Source organism: Nelusetta ayraudi, unplaced genomic scaffold, assembly GCF_046127955.1.
Source record: "Nelusetta ayraudi isolate G7.1 ecotype Tasmania unplaced genomic scaffold, CSIRO-AGI_Nayr_v1 ptg000071l, whole genome shotgun sequence".
NCBI lineage: Eukaryota > Metazoa > Chordata > Actinopteri > Tetraodontiformes > Monacanthidae > Nelusetta > Nelusetta ayraudi.
Window position 1 is genome coordinate 1,272,102 of NW_027466121.1, and position 20,532 is coordinate 1,292,633.

General features: G+C 45.1%; 1 protein-coding gene across 2 annotated transcripts in view; it reads right to left on the reverse strand.

The window, feature by feature from the left end:
* Positions 1 to 6,059: 6,059 nt before the first annotated feature.
* The window catches only part of zfpm1 (zinc finger protein, FOG family member 1), an 82,268-nt gene continuing 67,795 nt past the window's right edge, over positions 6,060 to 20,532 (reverse strand). For both annotated transcript variants that reach the window (XM_076042867.1, XM_076042868.1), the window contains 5 exons: positions 13,620 to 13,722; positions 12,800 to 13,066; positions 11,643 to 11,876; positions 11,303 to 11,545; positions 6,060 to 10,214 (listed from right to left, as the gene is read on the reverse strand). In XM_076042867.1, coding sequence (XP_075898982.1) covers positions 7,687 to 10,214; positions 11,303 to 11,545; positions 11,643 to 11,876; positions 12,800 to 13,066; positions 13,620 to 13,722 — 3,375 coding nt within the window. In that variant the 3' untranslated portion in view covers positions 6,060 to 7,686. The remainder of the gene's footprint in view (positions 10,215 to 11,302; positions 11,546 to 11,642; positions 11,877 to 12,799; positions 13,067 to 13,619; positions 13,723 to 20,532) is intronic.

Here is a 20,532-nt window from a genome sequence, read left to right on the forward strand (position 1 = left end):
AATGAAGTAACTCCAAAACTCCACCCAGTGATATATTCAGGAAAGTAGTTGTGACTATTTGCTTCATGTTACAAAACATTACATTTTATAAATGAGACTACTCATTGACTTTCCATAGTGAACCGTAATTATTACCGTTTTGATGTGAATGTTTAAAATTTTGTTATTTTCCCCTTTTTATGTCCACATTTTATGCAAAGCAAATTCTTACTTACCGCTGTATCTTATTTAGGAACCAAATGAACACAAAAAAAGGATTTTCTTTTTGATGTTTTGTATAATTATTTCTTTCAAAACAGAGCCTCTTGACCCACTTATTATACATGCATGCTGTTGAACAAGGTTAAATGAAACTCCAACAGATCTCAAAACACCAGGTACTAATAGTTAAGGACAATGTATCAACTCATGTAAATTTAGTGTTATGGCAATAGGTTCCCAAAATGGTGACTTGTTTGTCTTGTTTCTTTTACCTCTTAGTTGGCTAATGCTGAAATACCAAATAATCTACTTGGCAATTCGTTGTTGGTTATCATTAAAAAAATATATATATAAATAAATAAATAAATAAATAAATCATGCATGGCAAAAATCTTGTCTGTGACACAATAAAAGAAACATTTTTATGTATTGGCCATGCAGAACCAATTGTTTACAGGATATATTGTCTCATGTGTCTTTTATTTATAGATATATTCATGTATTACTTATAAATAAATTTAAGAAGAAATAAAGTAGATTATAAATGCAATGTGTAAATCTTGTATTTCTAATTTCAGTGGTTATTCTACAAAACAGCCATTATTTTGCCACAGTCATCTTGCATAAGTGTGCAAACAACAAACAACACAAGGTGTGGCTTCTTCAACAGTGTTCCAGATGCATTTTGCACTTTGGCAACTAGCGGATTGGTTACCACCAAGGTTTATATCTGAAATAGAAATCACAAAAGCCTTCGTCCCAACCCCCAACTCTACCACTAACCCCAACCCTGACCTGAAGCCCAACTCTAACCCCAACCATAACTCCAACCCCAACCCTGACCTGAAGCCCAACTCTAACCCCAACCATAACTCCAACCCGAACCAAACCCCAACTCCCAACTCCAACCCTGACCCCAACTCCCAACTCCAACCCTAACCCCAACTCCAATCCTAAATCCAAGTTTAACCCCAACTATAACCCCAACCCTAAATCCATCCTCTCATGAAAGTTTAATTTCGATCCTCAAAAAGTTCCTCAAAAAAATGCAGCCTGAATTCACATAAATGTTGCTTGTGTTTGCTTCAAGGTTCAGACCGAACTACAACCTTACATGTCCATTTTTGGAATAACTAAAGGTTACAGCTTGTTTTCTGTTGAACATTTAATGATTCTCACAGTCAGGGGTCAGCATAGGAAGCCAATTATTGATTTCCCTACCGGGCACAATCACTTTGTGTTTGAAGGCCATGGGAGTTATGCACTTATATCTTGCTGGGGAATCAGATGATAAAACGTACATCCAAAACATAAGACAACTATAGTTTCAGGAAAGAGCATAAACATACAAAAGCCTTTTTTAAAAACCAAAATAAATCAAATTATGAAAGCGATTTGTCCGAGATTTGTTGTAACCAGTTGACTGCTTTAAATGATATGAAATTTGTGCCTCACAACATTGGCACAGCCTTTTCTTTACAGTGCACCCGTTCTTTTCTTTTTTTTTTTCTGTGCCGCCTGGGTGCCGGTATGATGCATGAAGTGTTGGTGTCGATGGGTTTGACATTTTGAATCATCGCCGAGCGTCTGTTGGTATGGACACAGAAGCACGGCGGAACCCGTCTCTGGTCCCTGTAGGAAGTGAGCGCAACAGGGAGCTGCCACACTGTGGATTACTCACAATGTTAGCTCAAAAGAATGTGGGGGGGGAAGAAGAAAAAAAAAGAAACATCAGAAGACAGAGCAGGTCTAAAGCAGTCACTTGTTAATGTTCACCATGGAAACAGCGTGAAGCGGGGAACAGGGAGGGAGAGAGGAACAGCTGTCTATTTTTGAACGGATGGAAAGATTTAATCTGTGAAATGTGCGCACCGCACAACTCCATGACAACTACACATGGAGACGCTTGAGCTTGAATTTATAATTAATATTAGAGAGCCGACAGTGCAGAGTAGATTATGGCAGACTTTGACTCAACTTTTAGCACATACGTGGCATCACGTACATGTGCATGAATGACGGTGCTGACCAACACAACATCATGTCGCTTTTGTTAATATTTCGTGAATGCAGTTATAATTACAGTTAAAAGTGGTAGCAGGGCTTAAAAGCAGTGAAGCTAGAGAAGAAGAATAAACATGTTCTGCTTTTTGCTTTTCATTTTGAATCAACTTCATCAGTTTCTCTCAAATTCTCTCTGTAAATGTGAGCATTGGAATGATATAGCCAGTATAACTAACTTCCTATATAGTGCTAGTAAGTTATGGAGCAATTTACAATATAAGCATTTTTTCAGTGCAGTACGGCAGCAAATTCAGTTTGTAGATGTAACTGCTCTAATTCTATTATATAAACTGCATATAAACTGCTCACTGATTGAAGTGATCAACAATAATTGTTTCCAGGCTCGACTATGCATTCACTCTTGTTCGCTGCACCGGAATGGACAATGACATCCATTTTTCTTTTTTGCTTGGAAAAGCTTGCAAGGCAAAAGCACTCTCACCAAAGTGGCGACTCAAACTATAAGTGGGGGGGAAAAAAACAATAGAGAGGAGATGTCAGACGCAACCTTCGGAGGGAAAATGAAAGCCTTGACTAAAGCTAGAAAACACAAAACATGAAAGTGCAAATATGTTTTAGAAATCCTGCTCAGTCATGGTCTGACATTTTGCGTCCAACACTTGAGATGTGCAGCGTCAAAACTTTATGTTTTGAAACATAATTACTTGAACATGCCGGTTTGTAGTGGCTCCTGACATTAACAAAAATGTCAGCTCTTGCGTGGCATCTATTTCAGATTCATGTTGCCACAGCAGTCACATGATGTTTTTCTTTCTTTCTTACATTTATGTTTGTATCGTTTCTCTCGCCATGGATGTCATGCCTCCTCCAGTGGGCGTGCGGACTCGGACTCGCATTGTTCCAACACGTGTATCTTAGGTCACGCGGTGACTCCGAACTGGGTGTTAGCTAAAGTGTGACTCTCAGCTCTGTGACTTCTCCGCAGTGTTCCACACACAATGTCCGTGTAAAGTGGTGGCGCATATTGAACAATGCTAACAGCCATCTTCATATTATCAGTCTTAATTTTTGGCAGGATGTTTTGTGTGAAAGGGCAGTTAGGATTTGTCAGTGACAACCACAAACCACAGAAATGGACCAAAGATCTAATCAAACCTACAGACTGTGGATCAGCATATTTAGGATAGCATTACAGTAATGGATGGTAAAAAATACTCTGGAGATTTGCGTTTAAAGCCACCGTAGCTCACTGGCATGTTCAGGAGGGGGAGAAAGAGTGAAAGACATTGAAATCTGAAATGTCACCACTCGATGTCGCTGTTTTTTCTTCTAAATCTCCAAATATAACACACTTTACCTTTAAGAGTGTGTTGTTACAGTTACTGTCATCCCAACCACACTATAAAGCACAGATTCTTTGAGTTGAGGCACAGTTGAGAAACATGGGTCCGGAGTGAAGAGGAGTGAAATACAGAGGTGAAGAAGTATGTGCAAGCAGGGTGGAACAGGTGCAGAAAAATCTCAGGTACGATGTTCAATAAAAGAGCATCAATGAGAATGAAAGGTCATTTGTACATAATGAGAGAAAATGAGAGCAGCAATGTTGTGTGGTTCAGAGTCGGTGGCAGAGAAAAAAATGGTAGATTTGGTTTGGAAACGTGCAGAGGAGGAGGAGGATAGGACCCACGGAGAATATGCAAACTCCACACAGAAAGGTCCAAGGCCCGGAATCGAACCCACGACCTTCTTGCTGTGAGGCGGCAGCGCTAACCACTGCGCCACTGTATCGCCCTGAAAGTGGACATTAAAGGTTAATTTCGTAAAATTTGGAAATTTCAAAGACGACATAGTGCCATCAAGTGGTTACATTTTAGATTGCAGTGCACTTCCATTTAAGCCCCCTTAGGAACTCCGTACCTTCCTTCTCCCGAGCTTGCCAGTGAACTACGTTGACCTGCAAGCACAAACCTGGATACTTCGTCCACCTTCTTCTTCATTGGTTTATTGGAGGATTTGAGCGTTCATCCTAAATACAAAATGTGATGTCAGGTGGACTGGATTGTCCATACCGGGCTTCCTTAGAAATGTGGCGGCGCAAAATGGCAGCTAACTGGGAGTGAGACCCTTGCCTTATAAGAGACCCTTGCCCTTGCCCTCTTATATACATATAAGAATCGTTCTAATGGTAGGGAAACCAAATTGCCTTTATTGTACTGTCAGTATACACTTTTATTAACATATTTATGGTCTGCATGTTAAGCTTTTACCAACATAAAAATCATAAATTAAATTAAGGGGAAAAACTGGTAAGAGAGGACTAATTCTGTTTGTTGTTTTTCACACCTCAGCAGTGATAATAAATTGGCCCTGACTCAAATTAACACAAGACCACGAATGTACCTTAGAAACTTGCAAAAGCCGCTTAAGGCACTTAGCTATTGACTGGAGCAGCCGGAAGGTCTGCATGGGGGGGGCACATCAAGCTTTTCTTCCGTGCACATGCACCGTCAATGAAGAGGTTTGATGACTCATTCAGCCTTGCTTCCTCAGAGAGCATCACTCGCATCGCACTTGAAACATACCTATGAAAGGCAGTGATTTCTTGAGTCTCCACAACAGTAACGATGATTCAAACGATGACAAAAAGGAAGGTCCCCCCCACACAGGTTAATGATGGAGGCTGCGCGTGGGTGTGAAGAAGGAAAGAGGAAGAACCAAAACAAAAGCCACTAAAAGAAATCACTCCGAGTTACTGTTGCTCAGAACTTCTTTTTTCTTTTATTTCCCATGCATAGTTTGGACAAGAGTGTAGTGAAACTGAAGTAAAACTTAAAAAAAAAAAAGAAAAAGTGAACACAAAAGCCTCGACATTCATTGTGATTTACTCCATTACGGATTGATTATCAAAGGAATTATTTGCCAAAAAACCCAAAAGAAATTAGCAACGATGAAAGGAGAAGTAGTCTTCTGTGAGAAAGAGGACACGTCATTAAACATTTCAAGGTGGAACATAGACGCACTCATAACTGGGAAAAAGTTCTGCAAATCATAAATACATTAACAAAAGAAAAGTCCCTAAAACTAAAACATTCAGCACATTTACAACACAGTGCAATTAAATGGGGGCGATTTGAAATGACAATACGCGGGTGAGTTTCTCGCTTCATGACGTGGGCTGACGTGCCTTCGCCTTTTACTCTGTCCTTCCATTCTCTTAAGAACTGAACGAGGTAAAGTGGCACGACTGTAAACACTCTATAGTAATTAAGAGTTGATGCATTGCTGCCTAAGTCTCTGCAGCAAATCAACAAGTAAAAATCCTTCACTTTTACATTTGTTTTGAATTCTTCTTTCGGCGACATACTGATAGGTTGAACATAAATAAAATTATGTTTTTTTTTTTTAAGGAAGGGACGAGGACAGAACTGAATTGTGAAATTGTAATTTGTTGGGGTTCACTGACTGATGTCAGCAGACAAAAAACAAACTAACAACACAAGATGACACCTGATCCATGTTTTCTGTACTGACCGTGACGACGCATTGAGTTTATGACTATATATCTACTGCAGTGGTCACAGTAATATCCTGATAAAGTGTTGTGTAACAAATTTAGCAGGTTGTTCAAACACCCACCCAGCCACCTTGCCCTCCTGTCAATCAGATGAAGCCTGCACGGGTGAAAGCATTTCACAGTTTTTTCAAGTGTCGCAAGCACAACAGCAGCATAGGAAGGTGTGAAAAAATAAACTGTGCTGGAGTGTGTGCTTTAGTTTTTTCCACACGTACGAAGGCCAAACTAAGAGCTGAGTATCTATGTACTTATCTTTAACTTTGTGTGTGTGTGTTAATCTAATATATCATTTTTCTCTGCTGTGCATGAAATAATTGAAATTCTGAGATGTGTATTTATGGCCGAATTAATATGGTTGAGGTCTGTTTAATAAGAACTGAGCAACATCAGAATCCTGCAAAACACAGAAAGAAAACTAACTGGGCTTTTGATAGAAATTTTTAAATTATGGAGGTATACATAATATATATATTTAAAAAAAATCAGTGTTAGAAGTGCTTCTTTCTAATTGTGGAACAGGTAAGCAAGGAGGCCTATCCAGTCTAATCATTGTGAGGATCAGCAACAAGTTGTGAATGTGTCTGTATGTCAAACATACTCATGTCTCTAACCTTGCCATCAATAAAGAAAACACAAAATAATAATAAACCAGACACTACCTTCTAAAGTAATGCGTTCAGTGTGTCCACAGTGATATTAAATATCTACATTTAGAAAATACACTTCACACGCCCGGATTCAAATAGTTCCTTCCCAACAGTATGAAAAATATACAAATAAAAAATACAAATACTCTCAGACACCAGGTAGGTAGTTCTCTGTTGACGTGAAATCAGCGAGGACAAAAAAGATAGAGGATAAATATTTCACCTATTTTTTTTCCATTTGCATTTTTTAAGGAGAAAACGAAAAAAAAAAATGTGTATGAAACCAAAAATAATAATAAAAAAAAAAATCTGTCCATTTCAAAATATAATCCTTCAGCAATTAGTAACATTGTGACCAGCTATTTCCTCTCTCACTTTTTTTTTTGTAAAGCTAAAAATGCTTTCATTTCACTCGGAAGCAATAAAGAGCCAGTGTTCAAACCAAAAGCGATATAGAAATCAGACATCATCCACTATGCACAGATAATAAAAACTGTTCACAATGATCAAGTCTTTTCCGCACAACAGAAACGATCCCTCCGTTACGGCGTGTGGAACATAAAGAGCTCGGGAGAAAAAGACGGGAGATTTATCGTAGCGGACGACAAACGTTACCGAATTATCATCCATCAGAAAAATGCCGCAGACAGTAAGAATTTAATTACTGCCCTTAGAAATTCAATTCAAGACAGGAGAGGGTGAACACATGAGTTTGGGCACATTCACGTTTTTTTTTTTTTTTTCCTCCGATTGTCCAACAATATTATTGTGAGGCCAAGGAGTGGTACGTGAGCTTGTACTGTACGAGTACTGGTGAGGGACAGAGCAACAAATGAGAGCAACATCGGGGTCAAGAGAACAACAGGTTGTGTAGGTAGTGTCTGTCTCAGCAAATTTTTCTTCTTCTTCTTCAATTTTTACACACTTTGACCCATATGAAGACGGGAATATCAGTAAAAGAAATGTTGGTAACAACACCTGCAGTCTCAGCATGAAGTCCCAGTAGGTGTGTAACAGTCATCGGTTAATATGAGCGCCCCCTCCTGGCACCTGGCCGCCACCTCGGCCGCTGTAGCTCCCCGGCAGGCGGAGGAGGAGGAGGAGAAGACGGCGGGACTCTGAGCTTTCTGAACTTCAGGTTGAGGAAGAGTGTCTTTATTCCCAACAGGTTCCAGATAGGAGAGGGTTCTAGATAAAAAAACAGGAGGGGGACCCCCCCTGACCCACCGTCCCCCTCCCTCACTTGACGTGTTCGGCGCTGTGGGACGAGCAGTAGTACTTCTTGTGTGCGATGAACGTGGACAGGCTGCTGAACTTGATGTTGCACAGGCGGCAGAAGCGCGAGTTGCCGTTCTGCACGGCAGGGGAGGGGAGTGCCGCCGTTTTTGGGGCGGGGTTGGCCGCCGTGGGTTGCGGGTTAAACAGCGCCGCCGCCGGCTTGCTCGGGAGGTGGCGCGACGCCTCCTTGGAGGCCTCAGACGCGGGAGACAGAGTCAGAGGGGGAGCCGCCCTGGAGGGAGACACGGACCGGGGCGATGCCGGTGCTGGCCCGTCCTCGGTCCACGAGCCGCCGTTGGTTGGCGGCGGGGAGGCGGAGGGCGAAGCGGCGCCGCTCCTCACCTGCCCGTTGACTCTAGAAAGCGGCCTGGGCTCGCCGGCGCCCCCCGTGGGGCTGAGACCCAGGCTGCCGCTGCTCGCCTCTCGTCCCATCGTGGTGACCAGCAGGCCGTGGGCACTGCGGAAGTGCTCCATCAGCTCGCCGCCCGGCAGCCTGCTGGGGCAGTATGGGCACGCCACCTGCGGCGAGGCGGGACCACTGCTGGCGCCCCTGGTAGCGGTCTGGGGCGAGGACGTGGTGCTGGGGGGCGGCAGGGAGGAGGAAAGCGGGCTGGGCGACGAGGACGAGGACGAGGACGAGGTCGTCCCTGCCCGGGTCTGAGCTGCCCACTCGGCGGGTGTAGCCTTGGCCTCTAGGGGGTGCTGCTGCTGCTGTAGGGGGATTGGTGGCGGGTCCGGGTGACCCGCCTGCCGGCTCTTGGGGGAGGTGGACGACGAGCTCTTGAGCCGGTGCAGCTGCTCCAGCGTGTGGGGCTGCAGTGTGGTGGCCGGGCAGTAGTACGTCTTGTGCGCCAGGTAGTTCTCGATGCTGTTGAAGCTGATGCTGCACGCCGTACACTTGTGGTAGTCGCTGAGCGGCAGCGCCGGCAGGGCGGCAGCGGCGGCGGCGGCGACCACCTCCCGCAGCCGTGGCCTTTTGCTCAGGTCGATGGGGCCGTCGCCCTCGGGGCTGGAGCCGCCACTCGGGGAGAGTTCCCGCTTGACGGCCGAGGCGGCGGCCGCAGCGGCGGCGGCGGCCGCAGCAGCCAGCGCCTCCGTTCTGGCCATGTGGATCTCGTACATCTTCTTCCTCTTGCGGGTGCGGATGGGCTGCGGCAGGAAGGCTGAGCCGCCCGCCGCACCCGCCGTCAAAGCCGCCGCCGCAGCCTTGGCCGTGTGTGTCGAGCGCTGGTTGGACGGGTCGTGGCGCGACGCGCAGTAGAAGCGCTTGTGCACCGTGTAGTTCTCGTGGTGCGTGAAGCGGATGTTGCAGGCCCCGCAGAAGGTCTTGTTGGGGTCCGAGTCCTCCGGGTCCTCACTGGCGGGACTCTGGCTGCCGTCGCTCGCTCTCTCCCCGCCAACTGCTCCACCGCCACTAACCCCACCTCCTCCGGTGCTCGCAGCACCTTCCCCCTCGGACGAGGACGACGATTCCTTCCCGCCGGCGATCTCGGCGGAGTCGGCCGGGTCGGCGCCGCCTTCCGCCACCCTCCTTAGGTCAGCCGGGTCCGAACCGGACGGCGAGGCGGAGGCTGCCCTGCTTCCGGCGCCCCCCTGCGGCGACACAGAGGGACCACGTCCGGCGCTGGCGGCTTCCCTGACGGGGGCCGGCGCCGATATTGCGCCGTCTGCGTGGTGCCTGCTGGAGCAATACAGCCGCTTGTGCACGTAGAAGTTGTTGATGTTGTTGAAGGTGATGTCGCACTCGAAGCAGGTCGCCCCCTTGTGGGGCGGAGTGGCCGCGGCGGTGGTGGGCGCCGTCGGCCCCGGGGGGAAGAATGCCGCCGCCGGGTTGGCGGGAGGAACCGTCTGGCCCTGCTTCAGTCGGCTGTGCACCATCTCGGACATCTTGGCCAGGATCTCCGAGGCCTGAGGCAAGATGGCCGCCTCCGGGTTGAACATGTACTGAGGTAACAGCATGGCTCCTCCCAAGTGGGCGGGGCTGGAACCGGGTGTGGGGCTGGTCGGTTCGGCCTTGATGCTGGCCGGCGCCGGGCTCTTCGGGGAGTGAGAGAAGTTGTTGCTCCGGCCGTCGCTCGAGTTTCTTCTCGGTTCTGGAGCCGCGTCCTCAGCGCCGGCCGGCCCCTCCTCGCCGTTCCTGTGAATCTCCATCTTTTCTTCCGTTTCCGTATCCGAAGGAGGTTCCTCTTTGATTCGGAGTTGGGCGGCGGCATGGTGGACGTCGGTGGGACTGCAACCGCGGGGTGTGGCTGAGCTGCCGTTGGCTCCTGGGCTGGAGGAGCCAGCCGGTTCCCTGGCCTGGGGGGATGGCTGGTGCTGGCTGCCGTCCACCGACGACGGCGTGCTCTGGCGAGGGGTGGGGCTCCGTTCGCCGGGCACCCTGACCTCCAGGTGCGTCCTCACGTGCTGCTGGAGCTGGGCGGGGGAGTCGGAGTTGTGGCCGCAGACTTGGCACTTGAGCACCACACCAGAGTCCCCTGGACTCAGTCCTGTTCCGGGAGGAAAAAGAAGGAAAAAAAGTAGTTAAAGGTCCAGGGTGTAAAAATTGGCTTTATTTATGATTTTTATATTGGTCAAAGCTAAAAGGTTAAGAGCATAATATTTTGTGAAGAAGAAGCGGTGACATCAAGTAGTGACATTTTGGATTGCAGCTCTCTTTTACTCTTTCTCCCTCTCCTAAACTTGCCTGTGAACTACAGTGGCCTGCGCACCCAAATCTGGATACCTTGTCTATCTTCTTTGTCCTTGGTTTATTTGAGGACGTGAGCGTTCACCCTAAATACGAACCGCGCTGTTAGGCGAGCAACAAACCCTTGTTCTATGTATATTGTTATATATATAAATAAAAACCGTCACACATAAGACTTTTCAGTCATTTTGACTGACAGGATCATCAAAATCCAATCATAACCCCATTATGTCACTTTAATTTTTTAAATGAAAGACATATTCAAACACATTCATTTTTAATTATATTATAATATTTAGTCTAAAGTTAGCAGAACAGAAAATCCAAACTGTATCAAGCAGATGAACATTTAACTTTTTCTTCACACGCAGTGACAAAAACAACTGACTGTGGTTTCAGTAGCTACATATGAACAGAGTGAAACATGCCTCTGACAGACAACTCCTCGTGGCTGTTTTTATGTCATTCTCCAGGCTGAATATGCGCTCTGCTGCCACACTGGACACTAAAATTACAACTACCACTTCCGTTGCAACGAAGTGGTCAGGGGTGTGAATTGCAATCTGTCAAAATGACAGATGGCCTTCAGATTTTTCCGTCAAAGTTAAAAAAAAAAACCCTGCCAATGATGGAAAATATTCGATTAACGCAACCTCTGACAGGAATATACACAGAGCAATAAGGGTCTTGCTCCTAAGTGAGCTGCCATCTTGCGCCACAATTTTTAAAGGAAGCCTGCCAGACAGTGCCCTAAATTTGAAATGACCTTTAATTGCTTGGAATACATTTGGATGGAGAGCCAAATCTATGTTGGACTTGACTGGAGATCTCGTCAAATTTAGTGATTAAATCCAAATTGACGGATTAAACAGCGAGAGCGAGACTCACCAGTGGTAAGGGGCAGCTTGGGAAGGCCTGGCCCTGGAGAGTAAACCTCATTGCAAGAACCAGGCTGACAGACCATGTGACTGGTCACCAGATGGCTGTACAGGATGTCCCTGGTGGTGGAGACAAAGCCGCAGCCGTGGCAGACCCCGTTCAGCGTGTCCGTGTGGACCTTAAGGTGGCGCTCACAGTTGGCTTTTGTGGTGAAGGCTGACAGACAGATGAGACAGACAAACGGACGCTCACCTGAGGAAGGACAGAAGAGTAAAATGGTTTAAAAAAAAAAAAATCATTAAGTTAGAAGGAAATCATGCCGATGACGTCTCTTTGGTCTGGCTCTTACCGCTGTGGGTGCGCATGTGGATCTCGAGGGAACTGGCACTGGGGCAGCTCTTGTTGCACTGTGGGAAGGGGCATATGCGCTCATTGGGGTAGGACTCCTTGGGTTTGTCCTGCGGAGGGGACGAGGCTGCGGCGGGCTGCTTCTGACGGCTGGCGCAGTAGTACATGAGGTGCGCTTGCAGGTTCCTCTCGCTGCGGTACCAGATCCCACAGTCTTTGCAAGGGAAAATGTCCTCTGGAAGGACAAACGCAGGCGTAAAGAGAGGTTCCGCACAAAACGCACCTCAAACCCAACATATTTAATAATAAAGGATAGCGTTACTTGTTACTTTTATAAATTAGCTGAACATTTTCATATTTTACACATATGCACAGACACAACTGCTAAAAAACTGATATTACAAGTATGAACGCATCTGAATAGCAATGACAGCCATTAATGGAGTAGTGTTAATCACTAAGGTGCAACAGTGCCATCTTATGGCCAAAGTGAACACAACTTCTTTTATCAGTAGTGCCAGAAATGTACACGGTAAAAATAGACCCAGACTTGAGTGGAAAGAAAGGCACCGTATCGAAAAATAACTTCAGTAGAAGTTAAAGCTCAAGTGATTCAATATTTCTGTACTTTTAAAATTCAATAGTGAAGTATTGTAAGTAAAAGCAATAAGTATTGAGATTTAATATGTTATTCAAATTGATGAAGAAAGCAGTCCGGACTTATGTCAAGAGGTCAGGAGGGTTCTGTAGCTGCAACCCAATAGGTAGAGCAAAAGCAAACTTTACACAATGTTGTGATAAGGTAGTTAGATCAGCCAATGATGAGCCAGCTTCACCAAATCTGCTTGCGGTCAGTGGTAGAGCCATCTACCGCCAATTGTAATGAGTAGCAATACTGCTACATAATTAGACTTAACATATTAACCTCAATGAAAATACCTACTGGAGCAAAAGTGGAAGCAGGAGAAAAAAAGTGGGCTCCAGTGAAGTAGTGGTACTTGTAGTGGGCTCGTAGTACTTAAGTGTGGTAGTGAAGTATTCCTGCTTTGTTACTTTTATTCTCTGAGAAGTGCACCATCTTCCGCATCCACTAAATCCAACTCATCAACCCGGTCGACAAGTGAAACACTGTTCCTGTGCATTCTATACAAAACTCACTGTTGACAATGGCGGTTGCCAGTATGGCGGCCATTCCAGCTTGTTGAGGAAGAAGCTGGATGTCTGAGTGCAGCGCCGCCGGGTACAGTGACTCCTCCTTGACGGCAGGTTGTTTCTGGGCGATGAGGCTGAGTGCAGGAGAGAGCTGGCCCAGTGAGGAAGAGGTGGAGGAGGAGGAGGAAGAGGAATCCAGGGGAGGCGATAGGGAGGCCAAGAGTTCTTCACCAGCCGTGAGCTCTTTGGTCACCTTACAGAACAACTGGCCACCTGGAAACACAGAGGCTGCTCTCGTGACTGGGAACTACTGTCACCTGTCAGTCATGGAAGTGGTACTGAGACACTCCATTTCTGATTATTCAGAATAACGTGCATATAATAAACACAGACAGAGCTTCTATCGTGTACAATGATTTAAATGTGGCATTTATGTGCACACGTAAAAAAACAACAACTTTTTAACTGACACATCTAAGTGTAACAGTGATGCTAGTATTACAAAACTGTTGCTTGTTGATTGATTACTGAGGGACTAATTCTGCTATCACTTTACTAATATGAGGATAGAGTGACAGTAGGTTGATAGATTCTAAACAGCTGGGTAGGAAACAGCAAACAGAGCCCAATAACTTCACAACAGCAAGTTCGCTGCAGTGCGTCTGATCGACAGTCAATCAGGGTTTGACTTGTACAGTGCAATGAAAATGACCATTGAGTAAGACATGCAGGCAGGTAATGTCGACATCAGTGGTATTACAATCAGGCGCCACTGTAGGGCGCCATCTTCAGTTCAGACGTGATGCTCCTAAATGTATGAGCTCACCTTGGCTGTAGATGTTACAGTTTCCTGCTGAGAGGTCAGAGGTCAGAGGGAGCAGACTCATCCAACACTCGGGATCTTCGCAGACCAGGGCCAACTTGGAGTTCTGAGCAAAGAGACGGACACAGAGGAATTCAGGGGTGAACAAAACAGCGACATGTGCATTTTGAAGTGTGTAACTGCAACTTCATAACTTCACGCAGCTGTAAATGTTGAATATATTTTTGTCCCTTGCAAGGAACAAAAACAAAGAGACAAACCAGACAGGTCTTTGCAATGTCACAACACAAGGAAATTCTGATTACCGAAAGCCACAATCACCATTAAACTGTCATAGCAATTTATCAGCGTGATGATTTCCTTGGCGATAAAAAGAAACATGGCAAATTACTTAAAAAAAACACAATAAAAATTCATACCGTTCTCAATTTCAAATGCTTATTCACTTTTTGTCCAACTTAGAATAATAAAAAAAGCAATGAACGTCGTAAATTGGGAATGAATAGTAACACACCAGCATGAGGCCAATTGTAAATCTTTGTTTATAAAAAAAAAAAAAAAGAACGGCAGAAAGCAGAGTGTGATTACAGCCCAAGAAGGAAATGAGGAAATAAGGTGGGCATGGGCTGAACAAAGCTGCACAGATGATAATAAGGGAAGGAGGGAGGGGGGGCTAAAAAGAGAGGAGGAATAAAAGAGGAGAAGGAGAGACCCGGGGAGAGAGTGAGGGAGAGAAAGAAGATCTGATGAGGTCGACGGCCAGCTATTCAGGTGGCCACCATAATAAGATCCACAGTGGATACACTGAACAAAGGGGTGGAGAGCCACCACACAGTGTCCGTCCGTCCGTCCGTCCGTCCATCCGTCCGTCCGTCCGCCCGCCCGCCCGCCCGCCGTGTGTTGAGGTATGAGAGGGCGAGTACCCGCACGCACACACACACCTGAGTACAATCTTGTCTTTGTTCATGTGAGGAAGAGGGAGCATTCCCGCCAACTATCACTCTGGACACACCGGCTCACTCAATGTCTCCACTGTGCGCACACACATACTACAATACCGCTAATAATCCTATAATTGCCACCACTACCAGTCTGGTGACAGTGACAGGCAACAGGGAACAATAATAACACAACAAACAGCATCTGAGAAATCAACAAACATCATTTTCCTGACCCACAATAATGATTATTCTTGTTCTGTGTGGCAACATTTGTGCCCCACACCCAGAGCCAGAAACGTTCTATCCACCAGGGGGCAGCGTTTCCAAAGCACTGAATCCTAAAAAACGCTTCCGTTGTGACTGACAGCTTGGTGAAAAACTGCCAAGTCTGAAAGTCTGCATGATGTTTTATCCGACTGCATGTCACCCGTTTGCCTTCTTACGAATTATGTGCGAGAATTGAGGACCTCACGGGATCAATTGCATGAGCTGAGGACACCAGTGCCGTGACGCGTGACGTCATATCCAAAGAAAGGCATGCCACGATAAATACATGGCCGGAAACGTGCAAGTAATCGCACAAGAATGCGGTGAAAATGACAACAGCTTTACATGCAGAGGCTCATCTCGTGAGGCGACATGATGATGGGCCATGCAGAGATGACCATTACATTCATTATCATCATCAGGCAGGGAAAGAAAAGAGAGAGAGAGAAAAAGGCATGACCTTTTTCTATATAGGGCACTTATTATGTTCTTAGATAACAAGAAAATCATTGTACACTTTTAACTGTAAAAAAAAAACAACAACAAAAAACTGCAATTCATGAATTATTTTAAACATATTCTTGATTTGAGGGTCATCTGTGTTCCTGAAACAATGTGTGAACTTTTAACCTCGTCTTTTTGAGACACAAATTGACACCAAGCCGTTGCCCTGGTGCTAGACTGACCAAAGGAAATTAGACTCAATAAAATGACCCAGTGGTTTGGGAATGCCGGTTCTAACACAGTTTTACTGGGCTTTTAGTATCATCATGGCTGAGCAACAGAGTGACACTTTATGCCATTTATTTTTGTGAGCCGTATCATCCACTGTACATTCCTCAGAAGTCAGTCTTGATTGATGTTTTATTTATAAGGTAATGGTAAATGGCAGATGATGGACAATGTAAGCGATTAATAATCCTTCAGCCAGATTCCAGTTTAACCTTTAAACGCTTTAATTCGCTTAGTAATTCAAATGCCACCAAAACCCAAAACAAGTATCAGCCTAACGACACAGCGCGGCCAGCAATTTCACAAGTTGTCCATTGCATTACATTAGCCGCAAACAGATCAGAACCAGACAGAAGGTTGAAGATGCGCCGTGCGAAACACAGTGACAATGAGAGGAGAGGAGAGAAGAGGAAGGAAGCCTCCTAGTCTGTTGCGCGTCGAAGACCGAGGCAGAGTGTATTGGATTTCATGGGGAACTAGCGCTGATGTGGAGATATGGCTGCTTTTGTTTTAATTTGTAACCCAATGCTGGAGCCGTCTGAGCTGTAAGTACTGCTAATTTGTTTCAGACTAATTCATCACGGCCACAGCTTTGGAATTCACCACGATAGGGCAACAGGGAGAGCTCAGTAGCAATGTGTGTGTGTGTGTGTGTGTGTGTGTGTGTGTGTGTGTGGTGCACACACCACAGAAAGAAAGGCAAAAAAGTCTTAAACGCGAGCTTTTTTGTAACTTAGGGGGCCTGCTCGGTCAAAACAGCTGGGATTGGGTTAAATTATCAATTAATTCAATAATCGTCAATTTATTGACCTTATCGATCGATTAACGATTAATTGATCAGCTGTGATTTTTTTCCTGAGAACCTAAATTTCCCAATGAAAAATGTGTTTGGAAGTCGTTATTTAACCCTTAAAAATGTTGAGGGTCCAATGTGACCCATTTTTACGAAAGAGAACAGTAAAAACACCCTAAACATTTATCCTCTGACTTTAAGTTGACTTGTAAAAGTAACTTGTTCTCGGTATATTATGACCATCACAGCATCTACAGGTGAATTGCTTTTTCCTGCTGCTACACTGTTATAATGATATTAACTACCTGTGTAAAAAAAAAATTCAATTAAATGCAACTAATTTAATTTAATCGGTTAAATTCTTAATCGACAATTAATCGAATTAATTGTTAACATCCCTACTCTTAACAAATGTCAACATTCAATTTCACTGCAATACCATCTCTAAACTTGAATTGCATAAGCTAACTGCGCTAAGCAGAAAGAGACCCTCTTGGCCATTATCGGGATCAGATGTGAAGACAGGAAGCCTTGGGAATAAAGGGACCCTCCTGTTGATGCATTGTGATTCAGGGAACAATGCAGAAGCAGCGGCAGAGTGCCGATACACAGACTACTGTAAACATTCCATCAGACCTGATATGACCACAACTGGCTATCAAGAAGATGCAGGTGCTGCCTGGTCACGTCTCAATGAAAAATAAGAAGAACCAAAGACGGTTGAACAGGTTGGCAGTCTAATAATAAACCCATCTAAAATTGAGAAAAAGTTCTACACTATATTAAAATAAACAATTATTGCCCAGCTCCTCAAGAAATGCGTCAGAATTAAATCTACCAACTTAGATAAGCTCATAATTAAATAAATACCTTTGATATGTCATGAATGAATGAATCAATAAAATATTTTTATTTTTGTATTTATATAATTATCTTTATAAAAACTGGAACTGTCGGCATAGGGAGGATAGAATCATGCATCATATTGTGTATTCAATAATTTGATTAATCATTAAACAATCAAATTCATAAGAAATTAAAGTATTATTGTCTGTGTACTTTTGTATTTAATTTTGGCACTCTTGGCCCTCCGTAGACAGACTCTGGTCACGTGTGAATGGGGGGGGTTACACTGATTCAACGTCATCACTACCACCACCACCACCTCCTACAATGATAAAGCACTTATCAAGAGTTATACTAAAACTACATATTTTAATATAAATATAAATTAGAAACAGGGAAATTGATTAATAATCATTTAATTTTTTAATTTTTTTTTGTTGCAAAGTCATCACCTCATGGTGATCTAGTTTGACAGGGGACCATTTCAGGGCTGTCGAGGGGCGACATCAGCCCATCTGGCCGCGCATGTTTTTTTTTTTCCTTTCCTCATTCCTTTTTTCTATAAGAAGTGCCAATCAGTTGACCTCTTTTATGTGTTACTGTGTTTCTTAAGCTGGGAGGAAAGAGTATTAGCGGAGGGTGAGGTAACTCCCACTGTGGAGATGCGATAAAGTGGAGCGAGGAAGATAGTTGAGGCAAGAGAAAAAGAGCAGGGGTCGGAGGGGGTCAAACATCTCCGGGGTCACCACCACCACCACCACCACCACCATCATCATCATCATCATCATCACCATCATCAGGCTTCTGGAATAAAGATCTCCAGATCCCCATAGATGCAGTTGTATCAAGCATTAGCGCCTCCTCCTCCACCTCCTCCTCCTCCTCCTCTTTCTCCTCCTTCACGCCCGTTCTTCCTTTTGTCTAAGTCTGACTATCGAGCCCCCCCCGCCTCCATCTATCAGGAGGCTGTCAGGCATCAACCAGCAGAGCTCCATCTTGGTGGAGAGTGCCGCCTTAAGCCCAATCAGCCGGAGGAGAGTCTTTGAGCCGCAGTCTAAGCCCCCTCGCCCCGGACCCCGGTCCCCTCATGAATATTAACCAGCCCCGAGCCCGGGCTTTAATCTGCCTGATCCCCGCACTGCTGCCGCCGAGACGATAGCGAATCTAATTATTTGGTCTGATATTAACCCCCCGCTCCCGCGCCCGCAACCTCACACACACACACACACACACACACACGCAGACAATCATCGTTCCCATCCTCGTCCTCCTCCTGTAACATTCGCACAGCGGATGGACGATGGGAAACGCACACTGAGTGAACTGCAGAAGCTGCCTTCTTTGCCAAAGTCAGTTGGTATAAAACATTCAAGCAGTGATTCTCTCTCTCTCTCTCTCTCTTTCTCTCTCGCGCACACACACACACACACACACACACACACACACACACACACACACACACACACACACACACACACACACACACACACACACACACACACACACACACACACACACCTTGAACCACCAACTCCCCTTCCACCTCCAGCGCAGTCTGCGACGCCCTCTCCTTATCAGGCCCAAAAACGCCCTCCTCCCACACAGATAAAACTTGAATGCAAATGATGCTGGCTGATTTCATTTCTTCATTTTCTTCTTCCATTCCGCCGTTCAGTTTCAGAAAGACTCTTTGCTCTCTCTCTCTCTCTCTCTCTCTCTCTCAGGGGAGCCAAACGTTAGTGTGTACGATGATAGTACTGATGGGATGCAAAAAAACCAAAAAAACCCAACATATTCCCTGAGCTAAAACCCAGCACTTTTACCTCCCTCTGGCGTGACTTTGTAACTTACAATTAAATACGTGGTAACGGGTGAGGAACAGCAAAATCGATGAGCGCCCCTGCAACCTTGCGCTGTAGATGGGAAGCAAGATTCCTCTGGACGCCAGTCAAAGGGCAGTTTTACCGCTGTCACTTGGGAATGAGCATGTTTGCCTATGCAAAATAGGCTTTGAACAGTCTATACGGTTCCAGAGTTACAGTACAAACAGGACTAGCCTCATGGTCGGTCCAGTCTAAACCGCGAGGCTAGTCCATATGCTAATGCTCTACGACGCACGTGTGTGATGTGCAATAGCTGCAGGGCAGAAGTGGGCCGGGAAGTGTGGGCTGCTGGAGATAAAATGTGACCAAGTTTGCGGTTTAAGAGGCGGTCAAGGAGCCCAAAGGTTTGCAATCCCAATAAGGATGGAAAGAGTGTTAAAGAATCAGACAGAGAGAGAGAAAAAAAAAATGGTTTCAGGCAGGAGCTTCAAAAATGTTTTTTGCTCTTTTTGGATGGCTGTGTAAAATGTTCAATTGCTTGTTGGCACAAATGGCTAATCTGTCAGTGACATGGGTTCGTGTTGAGGATGACTTGTGGTAATGGAATTGAATGGATAAGAATTATGATCATATTTTTGAAAAAAGAAATACCGTACTTAAAAACCTTTAAAAAAAGAACTTCTGCATCGCGGTGTTTACCTAAATTTAAGTTTAAGTGTGTGTGTGTTGTGTGTATTAACATGTATACACATGTATCATCAGCATAAATATAAATAAAACTCTTTCCCACGAGACACTGCAGCTTAATTAAACAGGCTGGCAGGATACTTCAAGCTAATATGCATATATGGCTTAGCGCTTCACTTCCAAAAGTAAAATGTTCTGTGTTGCAGAGTTCATCAGATGGATGTTTATGAAACAAACACATCAAATAGATGTTGGCTTTTGCCAACTCAGGAGAAATATGAATACCTATACAGCACAGCAGTTGACTTATGTCGGCACGTCGCAAAGAATTTCACCCAGGCGTTTCATTGAAGCGTTTAAGCAGTTTGTTTTTTTTTCTCTCTCTCTCTCTCTCCCTCTCTCTCTCTCTCTCACTCTCTCCGGCTCTCGTTTCCCAACAGCGAGCCCGCCACCCGTTCTTCTCCACCTCTATCTCTCCCTCCGTCTCCTGTTCTATCTCGGCAACAGGAAATGGTTTCTTTCCCGATCCAGGGGGTTGGAAGGGTGTACTCACTGTCCCAGACAAAGAGGTCACTGTGTTGAATCCTCCAAAAATACAAAGAAGAAGAAGGAGGCCGATAAACATCAGAAACCCGGTCTCATCCGCCTCGCGCACAAACTACGCACGCACGCATACCTCACCTCCGATACATTTCCGTAACCTTTAGGAAGCACGCAACGCTTATTTCAACCCTGATGTTTTGCTTATGTGAAACGCTTTAAACAGAGAACATAGCTTTTGGGGTTTCAGAAGTACATGGAATGTACTCGTTTCCCCCCCTCTGTGC